Below are 22,081 nucleotides of genomic sequence, written 5' to 3'. Positions count from 1 at the left end.
TGCACTTCTCTGAAGAAGCTGCTGGAGGCAGGAACTGTGTGAGGAAAGCTGTCATTCTTGGAGCCTGGCCTGTGCTAAGTACTTGAACACACCCTAGCATTAATCTTCAGAACCCTGTGGGGTCAACTCCCCTAAAAGCCCCATGTTAAAGAGAAGCCAATGGATGTTTGCAGAGAGCCCAGGGTCACTAGCCAGTCTGCCTGAGCGAGAGCAGTTAGTGAGTCCTGGCAGTGACTACATAGAGTACCTTTCAAATGCCAGTCTGAGTCCTATGTGCATGCTATCCCCTCTGGGTTATCTACTGCACCTACCTCAGGGCTGAGAAACTGAGGTACAGATACTTGGGAAGCCAGTCACAAGAGGGTCAGGCTTTGGCCCGTGGGTCAAAGAGGACCTGGTCATGTGTACCACAGCATGACATTTTGAGGCTTTGCAGAGCCTTCCAGCTGACTTACCTGGGAGATTATTAGCACCACAACACTAGGGCTTGCCTCCAGCCCTAGGAGGGACTAGCTAGTGGGAACAGGTAGGTAGTTGGGGGGAGGCGGAGGGGATGGTCCCTGCTCCAGCTGTTTTCTGAAACCCAAAGATGCAGCTATCCTTCTCCTAGCCTCAGTGACCCCCAGCACCCTCTGGCCCAGACAGCCCTAGAGAAGGAGCAGATCCATAAACATGAGGGTCCCTAAGGGCTCAGGAAGGGTACTGGGCGCTGTACAAGTCCTCAATATTATGGCTTTATTGTCATTTAAATGGAGCCTGCCTCAAACAGGCCACCCAGTTCTAGCCACCAGCGCTGGACAAAACCTCCATTGAAAAGCCAATTACAATCACTCCATCTAAATTGTCATGGATTTGTATAGAAAATTACATCTCCATTTAGTCCTGAAGCAACGTCCTGGATGTGGACAGAGGGGAGGCTGGCCCATTTACCTCGCCAGCTCAGCGCGGGTGCCGCAGGCAGAGAGAAAGCCCAAGCTGCCGGTCTTGGCTAGCCTAGGAACAAAGGCCAGTTTGTGGGGGCCCAAAGAGAAGCTGGGCCTCTGAGGGCGTCTCAGATTCCAGGCCTGGGCCGATGGACCCTGCACTGCCAGCTGGTCTCCCCTGCTGGCAGCTCTGGCCAGACAAGCTTCTGACAGCCGGCTTTAGGCCGTCAGCCCTGCTACTATCCAAGGAGCCTGGAGATTGGCTCATGTCCACATTGCCAGGAAATGAAGGAAGGAGGTTAGCCTGGGGATCACTGGCCTGATATCTTGAGAGTTTGGGTCATTCATTCATTCATTCATTCATCACCGTTGCTAAAGGGGCTTCGGGAAGTATGAAAAACACATTAACACAGAGATGAGCCCTAGCCTCAGGCTGTCCTGGATTCCAGTCCAGCCTCTGCCCTTAGTGGTCTCTTCTATTCTGAAATGGTTGTTAAGCATCTCCTCTGTGCCACAGAACAGAACATGGCTGAAGCCAACAAAATGCTGTGTCTCCTTGTCCTTTAAAGCCAAAGGGACAAGCTCTTTTGAAAATTACCCAGTAAGGGGGTTGGGGGGGAATGGGGATAGGGGATGCCATCTGAAGTGTAAATAAAATATCTAATAAAAAAAAAAAAAGAAAGAAAAGAAAATTACCCAGACTCTGAGGAAATGAACAGGGGCTGCCTGGGTTTTGTGGAAGAGTCAAGTGAGTAGACAGTTCTAAAGGAATACGCCAGAAGGCACTCCAGGCTGAGGAGTGTGGGATGGGGGCAGCCGGGCTGGCCAGAACAGCAGAGTGAGCGCTGGCGCCGCTATGGACCGCTTCTTTAAGACTTGGTTTACTCCTCTGTAATGTGTGCACAGTGATGGTACACTTCCAGCTGTCCTGAGGGTTAGCCCAGGGCTCTGCCCAGGCAGACACTCACGCTCACTTTCCATGCATGTCATGAAGCAAAGAATTCTGGTACCAAGCACCATGAGTTTGACTGCATTTAATTTAAGTATGAGACTGTCCCATGACTCCATATGGTTATGTGACTGTGTGGTTATGTGTTCATGTGTGGAACTGTGCATGTAATCATTTGTTGGCAGTCACTCACCTTTCTGGTGGTCTTGCCCACACACCATGCTCTCAGGCTGGCTCTACGTGGCTGTGTCGGCCTATGTACTATGGCCTAAACATGTCTGTCTGGGCCCAATGGGACACCTGGCTGGGATGGCTGGCAAGCACAGAAGCTACACTAGGGCAGGACAGGTGGGTGCAGTAAGTGAGGAGGGCAGAGTCCCCATCCTCCACCACCTAGTCCTACCAGGTAGACTGGCCAATGCAAAAGCAGCCCCACCAGGGACTGCTCTGTGTACAGAAAACAAGTTCTTCTGGTATCAGCTCAAGTTTGGCAGGAAGTGGCTTTTGGGTGGCAGGAAATTGGATTCAACTCATATCAGCGCCAGCTGAGGAGGCAGGAGAGCAGTTATCTAGGGTTAAACAGAGTTACCAAGAAGAGGGGGCCCCCAACTCTCCACACCCGATAGTGTGGAGGGCCAGCCCACCCCTCCTGGTCATTGGGATGAGGATGGTGAAGGGTTGGAAAGAAGAGCTGTGCCCAGTCAGGTTTCTACTGTGTCTGAAGACCCAGACAGCCCCTTATCCACCTCTCATTATCTCCTCATAAATACAGACCATAATAAGCAGACTTGTCCAAAGTCACCAAAGCCAGGAGCTCACAATTGCCTAAAGATTTAAACAACAACAAAGACAAAAAACAAACAACAAACAAAACCAACTCTAGTGAAAGGACACCTGCACCTGGGGCAGAGCTGGTGGCTTGGAGGAATGCAGAGCTGTGGGAGTGTAGTATGCCCACAGTGTGTAAGGCAAGCCCATGGACATCACAGCTTACCATGAGGTTCTGAACCTGTTACCCAGATGTAGAGCCAGTAAGACCCAGAGAAGCTCACTTGTTGAGCCTGGAATCTAGGTCCGATTCCAAAGCACAGGTTTTTCCAGGTCACTTCCTTGTGCCCAGCTTCCACAGAAGCACAGTGGCTATCTACAAAACAATGTCCTGTTCCACAGGCTGTTCACCTAGATGCTCTGCTGAGGAGTTGATCCAGTTGTTCAGTGACAAGCTGGGGTTACATCTGGACAGGTTGGCTACTTTTACCATGCAACAGAGTGTGCTCAGCCCTGGCAATGCAGGCAGAGAAAGGCAGAACCCTGCCCTTGGGCTGGGACTCAGCCACTTTCGGAATGGGGTTCTGTAACAGGCCAGAAACTGAGTTCTTCCAAGGCACAGCCCTAGGACCTTTGTCCTCTGACCCCGACTAGAGCCCCTGGCCAGGAGGCTGCTGGTCCTGTTCTCATCCCCAAAGCAGCACCAGGCTGTTGCCTGACTGAGATGCTGATTTGAAACCCAGTTTGCATGTCGTTTGCACATTACTCAGCGTGTGTCAGAAGGTACGAACATCTCCCTTTCCGGGAGAGGACTGCCTGCCGGAGGCCCCCCTGCCCTCCTCCAGACAGCAAAAATGCCAGCCGGCTAGACGGGAGCTACGCCCTGGCCTCTGACAGCACCAGCCTGCTGCCACCTCCCCCATTCCCTCCTCGAGCCAAATTTAGGCTGCTCTGCTTCTGAGAGATGGGGAGAGAGGAGGCAGGAAACCATGAGATGGAGGCTGCTAAGCCAAGGCCCATATAGGGCGGGGCTGCCCCAGGGGTACCCCTGTCCCTAAAGCCTTGGGCCCAGTCTTCCCCACTTTCCCCACTGGAATGAGGCCCAAGTGGTTGAGGAACACTGGGTTCTCGGCTGCAGCCTAGGGTGCTGGCTGCCTTATCCATGATGGAAGAGAGAGAGAGAGAGAGAGAGAGAGAGAGAGAGAGAGAGAGAGAGAGAGGAGGTCATGGCCAGGGCAGTAGGGAAGGGATCAAATATCGTCCTCCTGCCCCAGACACTTGCCGCCACTGAGTCCTGAGAGCTGGCTCTGCTTATCTGTACTTCCTGCCTCTCCTTGGCATGCCCCCCATTGTGGGGGTGGGGGCCTGTGGGTCCAACTGAGTCTGAGGAAACTGACCTCTTCCCTAAAGGTTCCATCACCCCATGGGCCAGTTTCCTGCCTTGGTTTGTCTTAGTTTTTCTGTGAAAATGGAGAGAAAATGACTTCCAAGAAGCTGTCAGTGCTGAGACCTAGGGTTTCTGGAAGGCTGGACAAAAATTAGGAACAGCGGCTTCAGGTCTAGAAGCTTCTTGGATTTTTTCAGTGACTAGGAGAGGTGACTTGTAACAGCACTGGAGACAGGACTTGAGTAAGCTGAGCCAGGAGAGACAGGGGAAGATGTGAGCTGGATTGCAGCCACTTCAAATCCATAGTTGGGTTAATAGATCCCAGTAGCTGGGGCAAGGATCCGGAAGTAGGGCTGAGTCTGAAGGCCTGCAGTGGTTTTCTGTCATCTCTTTTTCTACCTGTAAGATGGGAGTAATAAATTCCTGGGCTGCTGGAAGGTGACATGAGGCAGTAAATGTTGAGCACATAGTAGGTGCAACACGATGCCAGTCACCAGTATTTTTCTTTCCGGCCCCCCAGAGCGGTTCGGACGTCCCAAGGTTGTAACAGATGTGGATGTGAAGGGGAAAAGCACTGTGGCTCTGTGGCCAAATGGGAGACATTGGGATGGATATTCAAGTTTGCATGGACCCTGGGCAAATGGCCACACCCCGCTGAGCCTTGGGAGAGGAGCCTCGAGGCGCTTACCGCGGAGGGGCTGGGAGGATTGCAGGAGCACAGGCTTGGCACAGCGCCTGGCACATAGCGGGCCCTCCCTGAAGGAGCCAGTGGTACCGCCCCGCACAAAGGACAGGTGGGCAGCGTCGGGGATGGAGGGCGGAGCAGGGCAGGTGTGCGGAGAGCGAGGAGGCGGGGCAGGAGCAGGGGAAGGAGAGGATGGGCGGGCGCGCGCGCAGCAGGTGCGCGTGGGATGGGCGGGTCCCCCGAGCGGGCGGGGTCTTCAGGTGCGCGGCCACGCGCCAGAGGGCGGGTAGACCGGGCGCACGGACGCAAAGCGTCCCTGTGTCTTTAACGTCCCCATCTCCGCGTCCCCCCACCCTTTTGTACACCCCCCCAGCCGGGCTGCAGCCGTGGAGCCGTCCTCCCTGCACTGACAGCTGGTATCTAATTACTGTGTGAGAATGGAAAGTCAGGCTGTCCCAGCTCCGGGGAGAGGGGATTAACGTCTCCTGCAGAATACACTTCCTCTGGTGGGTTGCCATGGTTACTCTCATTACCTGCCTGCCCGCGAGGAGCCGCGCGAGCCGCTCCAGCAGGCCCTCCGAACCCCGGACCGGCACGCGCACACGCACGCGCACGCGCCTGTCTCCCCGCCCTTTCCCACCGGGGGGCGCACGCGCGTGCGCCGTGGGGAACGCGAGCGGTCTCACCCCTGCCCCGCCCCCCGCCCTAGCAGCTGTCAGCGGCGCGCGCGGCCCGCCGGCCCCTGCGCGCGCTGTCAACAGTCATTAGCGCGCGGGCCGCGCCCCTCCCCCTCGGCCCCCCAGCCCGGGGTGGGGCCCGCACCTGGGGCCCCTGCTCGTTAGTGCACCGGGGCCGCCCGCTTCGGTCCGGAGGGACCCGCCCGCGGGGCTTGTTGGGCTCAGAGCCTCCTCCTGCCTAGAACCCTTTCAGAGGTCGGGTCCCCGTTCCCAGTCCTCGGCTGAGACTCCCGAGAGAGGCGGGTCCCCAGAGTCTCTCAGGGCGCCCCTCTGCAGTGGTGACGACAGCGGTCATTTATGAATGTCTCGAGAGGGCAGGCATGTTTGTGCTTCGTTTGGGGTTCCGGCAGCCCTCCTGTGAGGTAGTGAAAGCCGTGGTGGATTTGGTGTCATTTCACACATGAGGAAACTGAGGCCCAGCCCCTCCTCGTCTGAGGGCAGAGCCGGATTGTCCTTGGGCTCTGCCTCACCTCTGGGAGCACCCTTATTGCTCCGATGAGCTAGACCCCTGCAGCTAGTCCCTGACCCTGCCCTGTCTCTCAGGATCGGCTTCACCCTTGTCAGCCATCTACTTCCCCGGCCCTTCTCCCCAAAAGGGTTGCTTTGGCTCTCTGTACTCCCTCCCCTTCCCCTACACTTTAAAGAACCCCCGAGTTAAAGCCAAAAGAAAAGGGGAGCGGGGAAGAAGACCAGAAAAGGAAACCGCTACTGGGAGTAGCTGGAAGGATGTGGCACTCCTCGCTGTGGTTTGGGGGTCCATCCCAGGCACTTTCCCTGTGGCCCTGGGTGTGCATTTCGGTCCTCGGCGTGATTTGAAAGAAGATGCAGGTTCAGCGAAGCAGAAAGGAGGTCTTGGAATATGTGAGGCTGTTCCAGATGGCAGGTGCGACTCGATGGCAGTGCTCCGCACTAACAGTTGGAGATTGAGCACAAGGGTGGAGAAGAGGCAGGTGCCACATTGAGTCCTCAGTGCCTTGCTTATGCATTTATTTATTGGTGGTGGGGGGGTCCTCCCACTGCCCCATCTAGGTTTGCAGAGATCATTGGCACTGGTGACCAGAGAATTCTACTGTGAGCCTTGTTTTGAAGGGATTGCTTATTTTCAGTTAGGTAGTATTTACAGTGAGGAGAAATAAAAAATATTGTCACTGCTGTATTTGAGCAGGACCCTCCTCTGCCATCAGACTGCCCCTTTCAAATCATCACCAGATTCTCTGGGACACTTTAGAGGTTTGGGTGATTGTCTTCACTCTATGTTTCCATCTCTGAGTGGGCTTAAAATCTCTCCACCGTCCAGGCCCACCGCAGCTCCTCTGCAGGGGCTGACCCCCCCCCCTCTTTGATTCTTCTTTTAGATCCACTCGGGGTTGGAATAAAACTTTGGCAAGTACCTCTCCTGAAACTCATCAAACCCAAAGTCCTGGCCAAAATAATTACAGTGGGGACCAGGCTGAGTTAGACCTGGGAGGAGCATGTTCAGTGGGTTTTGCTGTGGTCTCAGCCTCTTTAGTGGTTGGCCTAGATGTGATGGAGCAGCATCATCGAGTTTGCTTGTGCAATCAACCCCCTGAAGTCCCAAACTCCCACACAAGTGGAAGCCAAAGGTTTTCCCCCTGGGGTGTGTTCTGCTGAAGCTGGCCTGGAGCAGCAATTTCGTTGATTTTCATGCCTCGTTAAGAGTTGGATCTGGAATGCACCAAGGGTGCATATTTTAAGGATGTTCTCTGTGGTTCCTTCCTCTCCCCTAGGAGGGACCCACTTGAGAAATATCCCCCGGTATTTAGCCACACCTTCTCAGCCTTGGCCTCCTTGTGGCTGGAAAGCCTAGTCCCCTGTTATAGTGATGATGCTATACTCAGAGATGCCAGGTGGCTGAAACAATGTTCCTACCTTGATAAGTATGTAACTTGTTACCAGCCAGCAACTTCAAAGTTGTAGAGATGACAAGAGAACTGCCATCCATTAGGAATTGTACTGCACTTGCTTTCAAGGTCAGGGGTTATTTAATTGGCTTCTGAAGGAGTTGGAGAAAATTCCATCATAGGGGCTTACCTAAGGGATGCTCCCAAGGATTGTGGTGAGGCCACCTGGCAGGAGCCTAATAACCTGCTAAGTAGGTTCCTCTCACTGGTCTGCAGCCCTGGATATCACACTCTCCTGTGCTCTGATCACTTGAGAAAACCAAGGAAGCCAGAAAATACCTGCCAAGACCCTCCTAAAGGAACTTGGCCAAGAAGTCAAAATCCAGTATCAGGTTTGCTGGGGGACCCTGCCTGTTCACCTGTAGTTCATCCTAAGTCACTGTGCGGATTTCATGAATTATAACAATATTGCCTAACAAGAGTCTTCTTCCCTCCCAACCCCATTAGGAAAGGTAGTCTTCTCTGGAGATGAAATGTTAACCTGCAAGGCCTGGAACCAGGGAACATGGCTGTATTTAATGAGCCAGTGTCACCCCCAACTAGTGCTCACTCACATGTCTCAATCAGGAAGACACTTCTACTCTGCATTTCGCATTATAGTCATCTGGGAATGAAAATCTTTTTAAAACCTCAGAGATAGACTTGATAGGCTGAGGTATGATGAAAATACACATTTTTGTTTTTTGGTTTTTTGATTTTTTTTTGAGGCAGAGTCTCACATAGCCTAGGCTGGCCTTGAGCTCCCCAGACAGTCAAGAAATGGCCTTGAAGTCCTGAAGTTTCTGCCTGCACTCTGTAAGTGCTGGTGTCATAGATTGTAAGTCACCATGCACAGTCTGTGTGGTGTCAGGGATTGAACCCACGGCTTTGTGCGTACTAGACAAGCACTCAACCTACTGAGCTCTAGCCCCAGCCCCAGGCACCTGTTTTTGTTTTTATTAAAGACAGGTTAATTGGGAAGCTGCTCATGGACAAGTTCACTGGCCCCAAGGATTGAGGCCAGGGAAGTTACCATGGGGCAGAAGAGAAGAAAAAGAAAGGATGCACATAGAGAAGGAAGAGGAGAAGGGACCAAACACCCATTTTAGATTCTAATGCTGCTTATGTAGGATCCACTTTGAGGATGAGAGCCCTAAGTATTTTGAAGTATCAGTTACATGTAAAGTGGACATTTTGTGATTGCTTCAGTTGCTTGCAACCCAGCTTTTGGATCAGAACTCAAATGGGCTGGCTTTAAGGGAGTTGGCAGTATCTTAAGAAAGTTGGTAGTTCCCCATTTTTTAAATGAAGACTATGTCCAGTTTAGATTAGTTTGGATCTGGTCGGTTGTTCTGGAGTTGGGTGGTTCTAAAAGATGGAGCATGTTACCATAACAATGTTCTTCCGTACAGAGGAAAAAAGCCCCGGTGACCAGGTATAAACTGGGATAGTCAGGAGAGTCCAGGTCCCCTCTGATCCAGTCCTACAAGTCAGATGAACTTCCTTTTTGTCAGTCCAGTGTGCAGCTTGTTTATAGCAGTGGATTAGATGATACTGACTTGGGTACTAGGCAGAAGTGGGTTGTTAAGAGCATCCCAAGGCTATGGTGAGGTCTGGAGATGCTGTTCAGTGACAGAGCACTTGACCTGGTATGTACAAGGCTGTGGGCTCAAAATTCTCAGTACAGAGTGGAGGTGGGGGATAGGTGGGGTTCCCATGGCTATCAGGAAGGTACTTTGTGTTCCCTTAATTAGCTGTTCTCTCATATTCCTGCTGGATTCTCAGCTATGGAAGGCATGCCTCTCCTGCAACATTTAGCATAAAGGTCATTACCTTCATGGATGCAGGGCATATCATTGTTGTCAGATCTCTTTGTCACCTTCTTCCTGAGGTTCTCATTGAAGACCAGACAGGCATTCTGCTGTTCTTCCTTGATGGTGTTACACACAATGTCCAGGTGGCCATAGGTCACTGGAGGGCTGTCAGTGTATGTCTCTCCTATCTGACTTCTGTGTTGCAGGCCCTCCCTTACCAAAGAGAGATAGGTGGGTTACAAGACCCAGGCTTGAAAAGCAGCAGTCTTTTTTTTTTTTTTTTTTTTGACAAGGTCTTCCTGTATGTCCCCCAGTCTGGTCTGCAACTCACTATACAGCCCAGAATAGACTTGTCCTTGAACTCCTTCTTCAGCCTCCCAAGTGCTGGGATTACAGGTGTGTGCCACCACACCTGACCGAGAAATCAATTTTTAGAAAGAGTTACTGATAAATGACTCTCTTGAAGTTTCCCTGGGATAATTTTATGGTCACATTAGACCAGCTGCAAAGCCGCTGCTTACCCAAGTGTACCTAAGAATAGAGGTGGGTGGGTAGGCCAGGGACAGGACAGGCACTGAGTAATGGATCTGGCTGTTCTATCTTTCTCTGTGTGTGTTTGTGGTGTGGTGTGTATGTGTGTGTGTTGTGGTGTTTGTGTGTAGGTATGGTGTGTGTGTGGGTATGGTGTGTGTGTGTGGTATGTATGTATTTGTGTGTAGGGTATTTAGGGTGTGTGGGTGTAGGGTGTGTGGCTGTGTGGTGTGTGTGTGTGTGTGCGCGCGCAGCGTGTCTGTGGAGGACAGAGGCTGCTGCACTTGCTCATCACTATCCTACTCAATTTTATTGTATTGTGTGTGTGGAGATCTTGCTATGCAGCCCAGGCTGGCCTAAAACTCAGAGATTCATCTGCTTCTGCCTTGCCTACTGCTGGAATGGACAGTTTATTTTATTTTATTTTATTTTATTTTATTTTATTTTATTTTTTTTTGAGGCAGGGTCTCTCAGTCAAACCTAGATCTCACTGTTAAGACTAGTCTCCCTTGCCAGCTTGCTTGTACTTACATGGATCTGAACTCTGGTCTTTTTGCGTATGCAGCAAATGCTTTAGCTGTGACCCATGCCCCCCAGGCCACACATCCCCTTATACACATTCTTACTTGATCCTTAGAATGTCCAATTAGGACTTTTTAGGCCTACCTTACAGATGAGAAAACAGCTTTAAGAAGTGAAATAGACCTTGGCAGTGTTGGTGCATGCTGTTAATCCGAGCTCTCTGAAGGCAGAGGCAGGCAGATCTCTGAGTTGGAGGCCAGCCTGGTCTTTAGAATGAGTTCCAGGACAGCCAGTGAGTGCTATACCAAGAGACCCTTGTCTTGAATAACCAAAAGAAAAAGAAAAAGTAAAATGGGCCACCCCGGGTTTCTGAACTGGTGAGAGGGCTTTCTGCCTCATTGTTCTTGATGTTTTCTTTATCCCTGCCCACCAGATATTACATCTTCCTCTTCTGGAATCTGTTTCTGAATGAGAGTCTTGTGAGCAGGGAAGTCCATCTGCCTTTAAGTAAGTGAACCTATTGGTATTCCTCTGCAACAAGGTGATCAAAATTTAGAACCTACTTCTTTATACTTCTTACACGAATTTTTAAACTTTTATTTATTTTTGGTTCTTAAGAATAGGGCTTCTCTGTGTAGCCCTGGCTGTCTACTTGCTTTGTAGACAAAGCTGGCCTTGAATTCCAAGAGCCCCTTGCCTCTGCCTCCCAAGTGCTGGCATTAAAGCTGTGCAACCCTACCACCCAGCTTACATTAATTTTTAAATTGAATTTTAATTTTATGTATTTTGGGGATGGGGTACACAGTGCCATGTGGAGGTCAGAGGGAATCTTTTAGGAATCAGTTATTCCAACATGTTGGTCAGGGATCCAGCTTGGTTCACCCGGCTTGGTAGCAGGCGTCTTTACCCACAGAGGCATATCACTAGCCCGGATTAACATTTTTTTATGATGGCATCTATTTTGTTTTTTAATTTTTTCATGAGTGTGGTATATATATATTGTATATACCCATATGCTCACATGGAGGCTAGAGAAGGATACCAAGCGCCTCCTCTGTCACTCTCCACTCTCCTTGACACAAGGTCTTCACTGAACCCCAGAGTTCCTCCTGTCTCCCCAGTACCAACAGCACTGGGTCTCAGAAACTTGGATGACCATGCCCAGCTTTTTAGGTGGGTTCAGGGATTCAGACTCAAGTTCCATGCTGTGCAGCAAGAGTTTTTACCCCTAGAGCCATCCACACAGCCTGGAAATTAATACTTTTCCAAAATTAAAGTTTAAAAGTTGGGCATGGTGGCTTACACTTTTAATGCCAGCATTCAGGAGAAAGAGGCAAATAGGTCTTTGTGGGCCATCCTGGTCTACATTGACTTCCAGGCCAGCAAATGCTCTGACTCAAAACAATAAAAATAAATAATAAAGATGAACAAATCTATAGGAGATGATGAAGGTCACAAGTATTCTTAATAGACTTTTTAATACTCTGTCCACACACCTGCATAGCTGTACCCAGACTGAAAACTAAAAACTCAGTTGTACTATTCTTAAGGATCATTTGTTTTTGGCTTTGTAAACCTCTAGTTAAAAGTGTATTAGAGTAGAGCTCAGGGGTTGCTGCTCTTTCCGAGTACCTGAGTTTGGTTCCCAGCACTGACATAGTGGCCATTGGTGATCCTATAAAGAGCTTAGGACTTGAAAGTTGGGGTCCCCTAAGATGGAGGTGAAGGTGAACTCTGGCAGATGTGAACCTGAAGAGATGTGTAATTTCATAGTTCATCTTGTAAGTGACCATCAGGGAAGCTGGGAGTTTGTTCGAGCTGCAGAGCTGCATAGCAGTGAGCCTGGGACAGCATGTGGCTTTCCTACACACGTGCATTGCACATGCACATATATGCTTACACAGATGCCTGCCCTCTGAGAAGTCCCTGTTGAAATGGGTCCTGACTGGCGAGAGGCTGTCAGGCTGATGAGGCCACAGCCCAGGGTCATCATGCAGAGATGTTGCCTAGGAGTTCTAGGGCTTCGCAGCCCACACCACAGATGCCCCAAGCAGGCCAGTGGCAAAAAGGCTTTCCCATTCTGCCACCACTGCATATCTGTCTGAAAAGACAAGGGGTAAAACTAAAGGCAGCCTGTCACATGCAGGCGCAACCTGTATTTTCCTTAGAATGTCTGAGGGCCTGACTGTCTCTCCTCTGCTACTGTTCCCAGGCAGGTCCTGACCACCACAACCTCCCAGGGTTGTAATGTTCAGCTCTCTGATATACTTGGGGACATTTGGCCAACCACAAAGCACTTTGTGTGTGCATGTGTGATACAAGGACTCTTTTATGTAGCCCTGGATGTCTAACTTGTTAGGTAGACCAGGCTGGCCTCAAACTCACTGAGGTCTACATGAAGGCATGACCCATCACACCCATTCCAAACATGTCTTAATAATGGCGTTTATGGAAATAGCCCTGCTTTCAGGCTTGATACAGAGTGCTGTGGCCGTATCTCATAGAAGTTTGTGGGCAGTGGAGTGCTTTCTTTCCCTCCCATAGATTAGGGGTATAAGGCTCAGAGAAACAAGATAACTACTCAGGGCCACATATCACCTGCATGGTGGGACAGAGTGTGTCCAAACTATGTTGCTCTGTTGCTGCTAGCCTACTACCTGCTCAGCAGCAGTTGTTTGTCAATCACCTACCATGTGCCAGGCATGAATTCCACACCTCCACAGGGTCACTGTCCTTGTCCTGCATCCTCTGGGGAAGAATTATCTTGGAGTTGTACTTTGGGTGTGTTGTCCACCCTCCTTCCATACTGTTTGTTCTCTGAAGCCCCCAGAGCCTTCCCAGTCTGTTCATGGGGGATGATGGGGGAGAGCTGGTGTCTCCAGATCTCTGTGGACCAGGAAACGCCTTCATGGGAGGCATTCCCTGGCCTCGCCTAGGCTCATGCCCTGGAGTCTCCCTTTGGCCTCTCTCCTCACCGGGGTTGGAGTGGGGCACAGGTGCCTTCCACAGCTCTTTGATGCAAAGAACTCAGCCTCCATCTTGGCACACCTTGTTGAGCCAGCTGACAGTCTAATAAGAGGCTTGGGGCCCATGAACACCAGGCTCCCAGCCCTGCCATATCCACATGGCCTCCAGCCTGTTTTTCTGTGCATCTCCCTACACAAAGAGCCTGGGCTCTGTGGCTGTCGTTCAGCTGCTGGGATAGGGAAGGAAAGTGATGAAAAGCTTTTTAGAAAGGCCTGGGTGAAGGCAGGAGCCACCTAGGTGATGGTAGCTGGTCCCCTGGGACCCCAACTCAGGACCACAGTGAAAGGTTACTGCTAATTGGCAAGCTCCTGATGGGGCCGCATCTATTTAGCGCTCCCCCTCCCCAGAGACTTCTAGGATGGTCTTGGCACAGCGTGTGATTCAAGAGCTCTCTGGGAGTCTGGCACAGTCTGTCTGAATTGTGAACATGGAGCCCCTTGGTTTCCTAATTTGTTCTTGTGTTGTCGTGTTTCTCTGCCCATTGTTGCTGGTAGATTTAGTAGCCCCTTCAGCCATCCTGACTTTTGTACCCTCTCCCCTCCCCAGCCCCTAACTGGAACTGTTGGAGGCCATGCTGGGCCAGGGAGGCAAAGGAGACCCTGCCCCCCTTGCCTGACCTGTGGCCTGGCCTTGGGGCCCAGCTCTCACCCTCCATCAGCCCTGACACTAACACGGCTTGTCCACCCTGTCACAGGGGGCAGATGGCCTGTCGGAGCCCGAGGGCATCTCTCTGAAACGGGTTGCTGTGGTGGAAGATTTCTTTGACATCATCTACTCGATGCACGTGGAGAGCTCTGCAGAGCCAGGCAAAGCCCCCAAGCACGCTGGGCAGAAGAAAACCTACAGAGCGGTGAGATTTCTGTCTCTGCCTCTGCTGGCAGCCCCAGGCCTTGGCAGGAGGCCATGGGCTCCGCACATGTTGGGCGGGAGGCGGGGCTGGGAGCTGAGGCGTGATGAAGCGGCCTTTGGGGATCCAGGGGGGCATGGGGCAAGGGCATGGCAGCCAGAGATGGCTCTCAGGGTGAGGGGCGGGTTCTGCGGTCAGAGCACAAAGAAGAAGCAGGTTGAAGGGAGGGAGCAAGAGAAAAGGAGATGGGCAGGGCAGCGAGAAAGCCCTCCTCTCCCCAGTTTCAGCCCCTTGTAGCCTGCTGGGGGAGCACAGATAATAAGAATCACAGGGGCCAGTGCTTCCACAGCATGGCACAGAGCGCTTGCCAGCCTGTCCTAGATGCCTCCTATGTGTGAGCTTAGGCAGGTTACCACAGCACTGTAAGCTAGCCCTGTGAGTTCACCAAAGGCTCTGGATCTGAGGACCTGCTTCATACCTTCAGAAGGTTACAATTGGACTTGGGGTGAAGAGGCTGAAGGCAAAAAGATATGTACAAAGGAGAAATGCCTCCAAGACCAGCTTTGATAGAGCAAGAACACTGGGGGCTCAGTGAAGATATGCTAGCTCTGGACGTTGAATGCTAAGTTTCATGGAAGAGGCAGCCTGTATACTGGCCACCTTTAGGAGGGCGGAGAGGAGTGGGATGACTCCTAGAGAAATATTACACATCAGGAAAGTGGAGAACAGGGCTATGGGCAGAGCAGTGGCCCCAACTTCAGGATGAGCCTGTTAGGCAAAGGCTTCCCTCCCTATTGGCTCTACCTGTGCGTCTGTACCCATGGCCAATGCCCAGCTCTGAGTCCACAAGCCAGCTGAGCACCAAAGACCATCTTGTGACTAAGGCACAGTGGGCCATTTCCTACTTAAAGAAACAAACCCAGAACCTCAAGTCACCTGAGTAGCAGGCAGCTTGTATCCTTCAGGCCTCCATGTTGTCTTTCTCTTTAGCATCCTATATAGTTCTGCCTTTCTGGGGCCAGACTTGCCCACCTACACCAGGTATGAATGTTTCCAGTGCTGTGTATAAACAGCCTTGGGCTACAGTGGAGGTGGCCGGTATGTATAGGTATGATTTCCACATGTGTCCTAATTCACAGAATCCCAAATTCCAGACATCCTTGTCCTCAGTTGATGGTCTTTGTCTTGGATGGGTATTTAGCTCCTTGCTTCTTCATAAGTCTGTGCACTATGTGGGTGTGGTACCTACAGAGGCCAGAAGACAGCATTAGATCCCCAGGGACTGGAGTTACCGACAGTTGTAAGTTGCCATGTGAGTACTGGGAATCAAACCCCTGTCTTTTGGTAGAGCAGCCAGTGTTCTTAATCACTGAGCTGTCTCTCTTTAGGCTAGGCCCTTTGCTGGGAGCCTCAAGTTGAGGGCAACAGGATGGCCAACCTGCTCCTCCTGCTATTCAGTATATGCACCTGTGAGGAAGGAAGTCAGGCTGAGGGTCTTTCTAAGTGAGGCCACAGAAGGGAGAAGCATCCATTTGGGACTAGGCTCCCTTTGGGATTGAGAAGACTGCATTTGCTCATCACTGAACCTGCCATGGTGCTGAACTTGCATGTGTGCCAGGCTCTACCATCAGCCTTTTCCAGTTTCACCTCCCAAGTGTGAGCCATGTAAAAGCTACAGCCATGAAGCAGGGACACATGAGCCCCGGCTTAAGGTGAGAGCCACAGCTGCCTGAAGTCACTCAGCTGGTGTTCAGAGCCAGGTAGCTGACCAGTACCCATCCTTCCTTGCCATAGGTCTTCTGAGGCAAACTGTCAAGCCAGCCACTGGCTGTTGTCAGGCACGTGGGCTTGGCTGGCTGAATCTAGTGACTTCCCTGGCTCCTCTGTGCCCAGCACCAAACCTTGTCCACAGGTACTCCTCAGTGGGTTCTGTGGCCTTTGGGACATACAGAGGCTAGAGCTGAGTGGGGCTGGTCTTGCCAGCTCTTGTGCTCCTGGACCAAGCAGACAGCTAGCCCTTTGCACTTTCTGGCTTCTGGTCCATATGCTGCCATGTGCTCCATTTCTCTGCCCAGCCTGGAGTTGGCACATGACTGGCATGGAGCTGGCTGGGCTGCATATATAGCTGGAATTTCAGCACAGGGCCAAGGCTGAGCCCAGCAGGCTAGAGCCCTCCTGCAGCAACTGGAGGACAAGGAGCTGGTGCTCCCACTTCCCCCTACCCCCGTACCTCATCACCCTTCCCTCTCTTTCCCATCTACCACCTTTTCCTGGCTACCCTTTTCCTGTTTCTGGGGCAGAGATGACAGCTGGATGCTGTGTGCTCCTCCTTTTATCTGCTTCCACTTCCCTCCACCCCTGCCTGGCTCCTCAGTCTTGCTCTGTAGACATGAGCCCCTAAGCAAGCCCTGTGCATGGCTGTAGAGGCACAGCCTGGCACACAGGCTTTCATCAAGTCCTCGGATGAGTGTTTTTTTGGATCTGTCACCATGTATTTGCCAAACCTGAATCCTGGGTCTGCTTTTTTGTCTATAAAGTATAGGGACTTCCAAATTCTTATAGGCCTGAGGTGCCTTTGAGGTTGGGAGACAGTAGGGAAGTAGAAAGCTTTGTTTGGGGCACGAAAGGAGGCTAGTTCTTTATTAGGGAAGAGAATCTTTCTAGCAACTGTTAAGCAAAGAATTAGAGAAGAAAGGTTATGTGCTTCTAAAGCCTGTAGTTTTGAGAGTTAGGGCAGAAGGCATTCCCATCAGATAATACCGAAGGAGTCAAGTTTTGAGCAGGGAGCTCTGCCATAGCCTCTCCAGCAGGGTGACTTGAGTATCCAAAGATCCCAGGAGTCTCGCTGGTGCTAAACCTGGGGAAGTTCCAGGCTGCTCCAAGTTCCCTGAGGCACCCCACACACACACACTCCAGGGCCTTCCCCCATCTCAGCCAATCTAGGTTGGAAGAACCTTTTACCCTCTCTTGCCCTCCAGGGATGCTAGAGGCCAGATCAGCTTCCAGAACCCAGATCTGGCTACCCAGGCCACTTTGGAGTTGGGGCCAGATGTGGTCAGCAGCTGCTCCAGGCCCACCATGTGCTAATCCACCACAGGGCAGAAGGAGGATCTTGTAAAGTGGTGCAAATCCCCCCACACCCTGCCCCTGCTCCCAGCCTCGGTTGGCTTCTGAGTTGGGGAGTGAAAACCAGGCCTTGCAAGTCAGCGACTCTGCAAATAGCTTCTGCTCTCCCTGCCTGTGAAATCTCTCAGTTTTTAACACTAGGAAAAATAGAAAAGGGAAATCCATACATGGTTTCAGGGGCCTGGCAGGAGACTGAGAGCAACACAGCAGGCAGCTCAGGGCAGCTGAGGGAAGTATGCTGGGACAGGGATCCTGGAGCACCTCCTCCTGAAACATGCAGGCAACCCTCTTATTCTGTTTTGTACATGTGTGTCTATTTCTAGAACAGGGTCTGAAACCATCTGAAAGCCACCATCCTCCTGATATGAGCATTATGTGAGCTTGTGAGGATTGCCTTTCTGATCTTAACTGTGTGTATGTATATATGTGTCTGTGTTGGGGGAGGTGGGAGAGGTGGGGGAGGTGGGGGAGGTGGGTGTGTGCATGTGTGTATGTGTGTGTCCTGTGTTCCATGGGCCTGAGGCATCCAGGTACACAAACAGAAATAGAGGTTCCATTTTTAGTCCTGACCAACCAAAGGTCGAACCAAGAGATTCTGTGGAAAACAAAATTGGGAGGGTGTGCTATCTGTATGGGTTTCTGCAGCAGTACAGAACTAGCTCCCAGCTTCCTCTGACACTTCCCCATCCTCCGACAGCTCCAAGGACTTCTTACCTCTCCCATTCCTTTGTGAGACCCAGGGCCATAAGATATATCTCCCTAGCTCACTGCTGGGGGCCCAGCCAAGACCAGATCTTGTGGTCAGCATCCCACCTGGAGACAGAATCCTGTGTTCTCTGAAGGCCAGCATGCCAAGAGAGCTATGCTCACCCTGTGTGCGTCCCTCAGTAGAGCAGCCTGACCAGGAGCTGTTCTTTGAGAGTCTTTCCAGTGCAGGCGAGGAAGCAAGCTTGATTCCTCTGGCATAAACCTCACTTTCCTTTCAGCTGACTGCAGCTCCCTTCCCTGTAACCACTTAGCTCTTCTGAGGCCTAATTTTGGGAGCAATATCTCAGGGGAGTCTGGGACCCCATCATTTCGCCAGTCAGCCTCAGCTCTGGCTCTGCCTGGAACAGACTCACTATTCCAACTCAGCGTGCTCTGAAAGGACTCTGAGAGCTCCAGGTTAGGGTGAAGATGCCTACTTGCCTAACAGAAAGCCCTCCACCTTCTAGCGCTCATCCCTAAAGTGGGCCAACCTTGTCCTCCTCCTCCACTGTGGCTCTACCATCTGTGGTTCCAGCCAGAGACACTGGGTTCACCTTTGTCCTTGACCTCCAGAGCAAGGCAATCAGACGGGGGATTTAGAAGGGAGATAACTCATCAAAGAGACTGCCTGCTCTGCAAAGCATCAAATCAGCTGAGAAGTAACAACTGTGTCACCAAAATTAACTCTAGTTTGCAGCTGGCAACAGCAGGCCAGTGGCTGGTTTGGAGCCTTGAAGGCTGTTCCTTAGAGGGCTGACTCTACCAGCAGAGATTGAGGGTGTCCATGAATCCTTGTCTCTAGTTCCTGTAGAAGCAGACTGTGTACTGGCCACAGGAGGAGCAGGGCTCAGTACAGTCCAGAGTGGCCCCAAAGCCCTCAGCCAACTTTTCCGTTGGGCTGTGTTAAGGATGGGAATGCTTGGGTGATGCTGCCCCTTAGTGGAGAGGAGTGGGAGAGCCTAGCTTCTAGGCAGAGCACAAGGAAATCAGCTATCAGGCCGCCTCTGGCAGAGGAAAGGTGGCATCAATAGGGCACTTTGGACCCCATGGACAGCCAAACCAGAATCAGAGTTTCCCAAAACTTAGAGCAAAGCTGACCCCCTTACTAGAGTTGCAGTCCCACACCCACCCTTCCCTGCTTCCTACCCAGCCTTTTCATACCTTCCCCATTCCATCTCTACTTTCCTCTCCTGCTACCTCTCCTCCCTCAGTGTGGGGTGCTGTGACCTGCAGTCCCACCTCTCAAGATCTGTGTGGCCTCAATTGAATCCATAGTTACAAGGAGGAACCTGTGGAAAGTTGGATGCCCCAAACCAACATTCTAGAGCTCTGCCTAAAAAGGTTCTTGGCCTGTGGGTTAGCCCAGGGCATCAATTGTGGGACGCTGGGCTTTGTTACTAGGCCAGTGAATTTACAAGTGGGTCTCAGTTTATATATCTCTAAGAGGAGGGCTTATTGCATTCTAGAGCAATGTTCACAAGCTCATTTTTTAGTGGCAGCAATAAAATGTTTTGGGAAGAATACTGTTTATTAGAGGTTAAAAACTGAATCATGTTTAAATGCTTTTCATTTTCAATTTTTAATCTCCTTTATTCAAGTTTTAAAAACAAGTGGCTCATTTTACAGAAAGGAACAGAGGCCATTGGCCCCTCGATGTTGGCGATTAAGTTGCCTTCAAGGTGGCACATGACGTGCAAACTGTTTTCTGGCAGATCGCGGAGACCTACGCCTTCCTCCCCAGAGAGGCTGTGACTCGGTTCCTCATGAGCTGCACGGAATGCCAGAAGAGGATGCACTTTAACTCCAGCGGCCCGGAGCCCAAAGGTGGGGGCCACGCATCGGACAGGTCCTCCAGAGGGCAGTGTGGGTGGTGGCACTGCCCCAAGGGCCTTGTTTGGATTTGTTTAACTTTCTAATTATTAATTACTTGCTTACTTACTTATTTTTGAGACAGAGTCTCACTGTATAGCCCAGGCTGGCTCCAAACTGTCAATCCTCCTGCTGTAGTGTCTCAAGTGCTGAGACTATGTGTGCACCACCACACTGCTTCTTTATTGGTTTTATAGATGTTAAGCTTCTCTTAAAAGCCAACAACCCATACATCTTGCCCTTCAAGGCTTAGGCTAACCTCTCTCCTCCCGCCTAATTTCTAGTTAGGAATGGCTAACCTTCCTGGTCTCTGGGTTCTGCCATCCTAGGCACTTGACCTTGTCCCTGGGGCTGTTTGTCTACTCATGTATGCACAGATCTGAGTCTCTGAAGATAGACACACACCCCACAAGGCATGTCCCCCCCCCCCATGCACAACCATGTGACCTCCAATCAGATCAGTGAGGACTGATTAGAACTGAAGATGGACAGACCACTTGTGATTAGCTGAAGCTGCCCCTTGCTCTGTTCAGCCCAGTGAAACCATCAAGGGTCCCCCTCCAAAATCTCCCTACACAGCCCATCTGTTTGTCTGCCTGCAGCTGGCTTTGACTGTAACACAGGCCAGCACATTTGACCATAGTTATCATGGGTGGCTTAGTGTGTTGTGGCTTGGGGGCTACACTGATAAAGGTTCTGGGCCTTCCCATGACATACCGTGCCTCTCCTGGCTTTAGGCCTGCAAATTATGAGCCACGGTCAACAGGACAAAAGGGGTAGGGGGCAGTTGTCCGACCTTGAGAACAAAGTAGGAGTGGACAGGAAGCCACTTATCCAGGTAGACCTCTTAGGGCAGTCACCCACCTGGGGAGAACAAGTGGACCATGCTGTGATAGCCCGATGACAGGGACACAGGCAACAAGTACCTGAGCAGCTTATGACACCAGCTGATACACCAAATCTAGAGGCTTTGCTGCCTGGGAGCCACTAAGCAGTTGCTGCCTAGCAGGTATATAAAACAGCTTCCAAGGTATGAGGGTCCAGAGCCCAGTAATGCTGGTTCTATTGTTCAGGCTCTTAGGCCAGGCTGTATGAATGTGAGTCTCAGCTCCATGCATGGGGTTAGTAAGGGTCCCTACTCTGAGGACTGATGAGGCTTGAGAGGTCATCCCTGAGCTTGACCCAGGCTCTAATATGGGAAAGTGACCCTATGGGATGCTTGTCACTCTGTTACTCGTGGCCTGGCCCCAGGGCCAAGATAATCCTTGGCCTGCAAATAGGCCTGGGGGCCTTTTCTCTGCTCATGCCCCAAACTATAGGTCTGGACCCTGGTGCTGGCTGCCTGGATCCTGCCCACCTAAGTATGGGGCTCCCCTCTTGTTTCTGCCCTAATTGTTTCCGTAGCAACTGGAGGAGTCAGGCACAACAAAACTGCTGCCTGAAGGAAGGGAGGCAAGGCTGCTCTGGGGCTGTAGTCTCCCAGCTCTCCTGCTGTCTCCTGCTGTGAGGAGAGTGTTCCTCCCCAAAGGCTGCAGGTCCTCAGGCTGTGGAGTTCAGTGCTGGCAGCCCAACAGCAATGTGTTTCCTCTCCACTGGCTGCCTTCACCTTAGGAGGGTCCTTCCCACCCTCAGCTCAAGAAAGAAGGGGGGGGTGTTCACAGCCCAGAACTGAATAGAATATAAACTAGCCTGAGGACTGTCTTGAACCTCTCTCCTGGTGCTTATCTTGACAGGAAAGAGGACAGGTGCCTTGCCTAGCCTCAGTCTCAGGCAGCTGACCTTCCCACTGCAGAGAAAGGACTACAGGAAATCAGAGCACAACCCACAGAAGAGTGGGCTCCAGGCCAGGGAAACCTGGTGTGCAGCCGTGTCCCTTGCTGTGTGTCCCACAGCAGGTTAGGGAACCTCTCTGGGAATCTCCTGCTCATACTAGCTATGAGTTGCCATTCCTGGCATACAGCCAAGGAAACCAAGACCCAAAGAGGTGCTGGGTGAAATCACTCACCCAGACTTCCCTCTTCCACCGAGAGAGAGAGAGAGAGAGAGAGAGAGAGAGAGAGAGAGAGAGAGAGAGAAGCAGAACTGCCTTTCTCACTTTCTCAGCAGAGTGGAAGGAAAGGAATGTCTTCCTCTCGGGTCTGTGGTGATGCAGATACAGAAAAGTAGCCCATTCTGCAGGGCCCTGGAACTGCATGGTTATCTTGGGAACATTGTTAGGTTATGATGCTCAGGCCCAGATGGCTTCCCC

At 51.5% G+C, this 22,081-nt stretch overlaps 1 protein-coding gene across 3 annotated transcripts in view; it reads left to right on the top strand.

Annotated features, from left to right (window-relative positions):
- Nol4l (nucleolar protein 4 like) overlaps window positions 1-22,081 on the top strand; it is a 119,893-nt gene that overhangs the window by 31,294 nt on the left and 66,518 nt on the right. For 2 of the 3 annotated variants that reach the window (XM_076930016.1, XM_034495149.2), the window contains exons 2-3: window positions 13,939-14,094; window positions 19,677-19,788. In XM_076930016.1, the coding sequence (XP_076786131.1) occupies window positions 13,939-14,094; window positions 19,677-19,788 (268 nt within the window). Of the gene's footprint in view, window positions 1-10,655; window positions 10,725-13,938; window positions 14,095-19,676; window positions 19,789-22,081 lie in introns of those variants that run through there. The other variant, XM_076930017.1, reaches the window with a different exon arrangement.

This window comes from Arvicanthis niloticus, chromosome 2, assembly GCF_011762505.2.
Source record: "Arvicanthis niloticus isolate mArvNil1 chromosome 2, mArvNil1.pat.X, whole genome shotgun sequence".
Taxonomy (NCBI): Eukaryota; Metazoa; Chordata; class Mammalia; order Rodentia; family Muridae; genus Arvicanthis; species Arvicanthis niloticus.
Note: the sequence above shows the minus strand (reverse complement) of the source record. Positions and strands in the feature narration are given on the sequence as shown.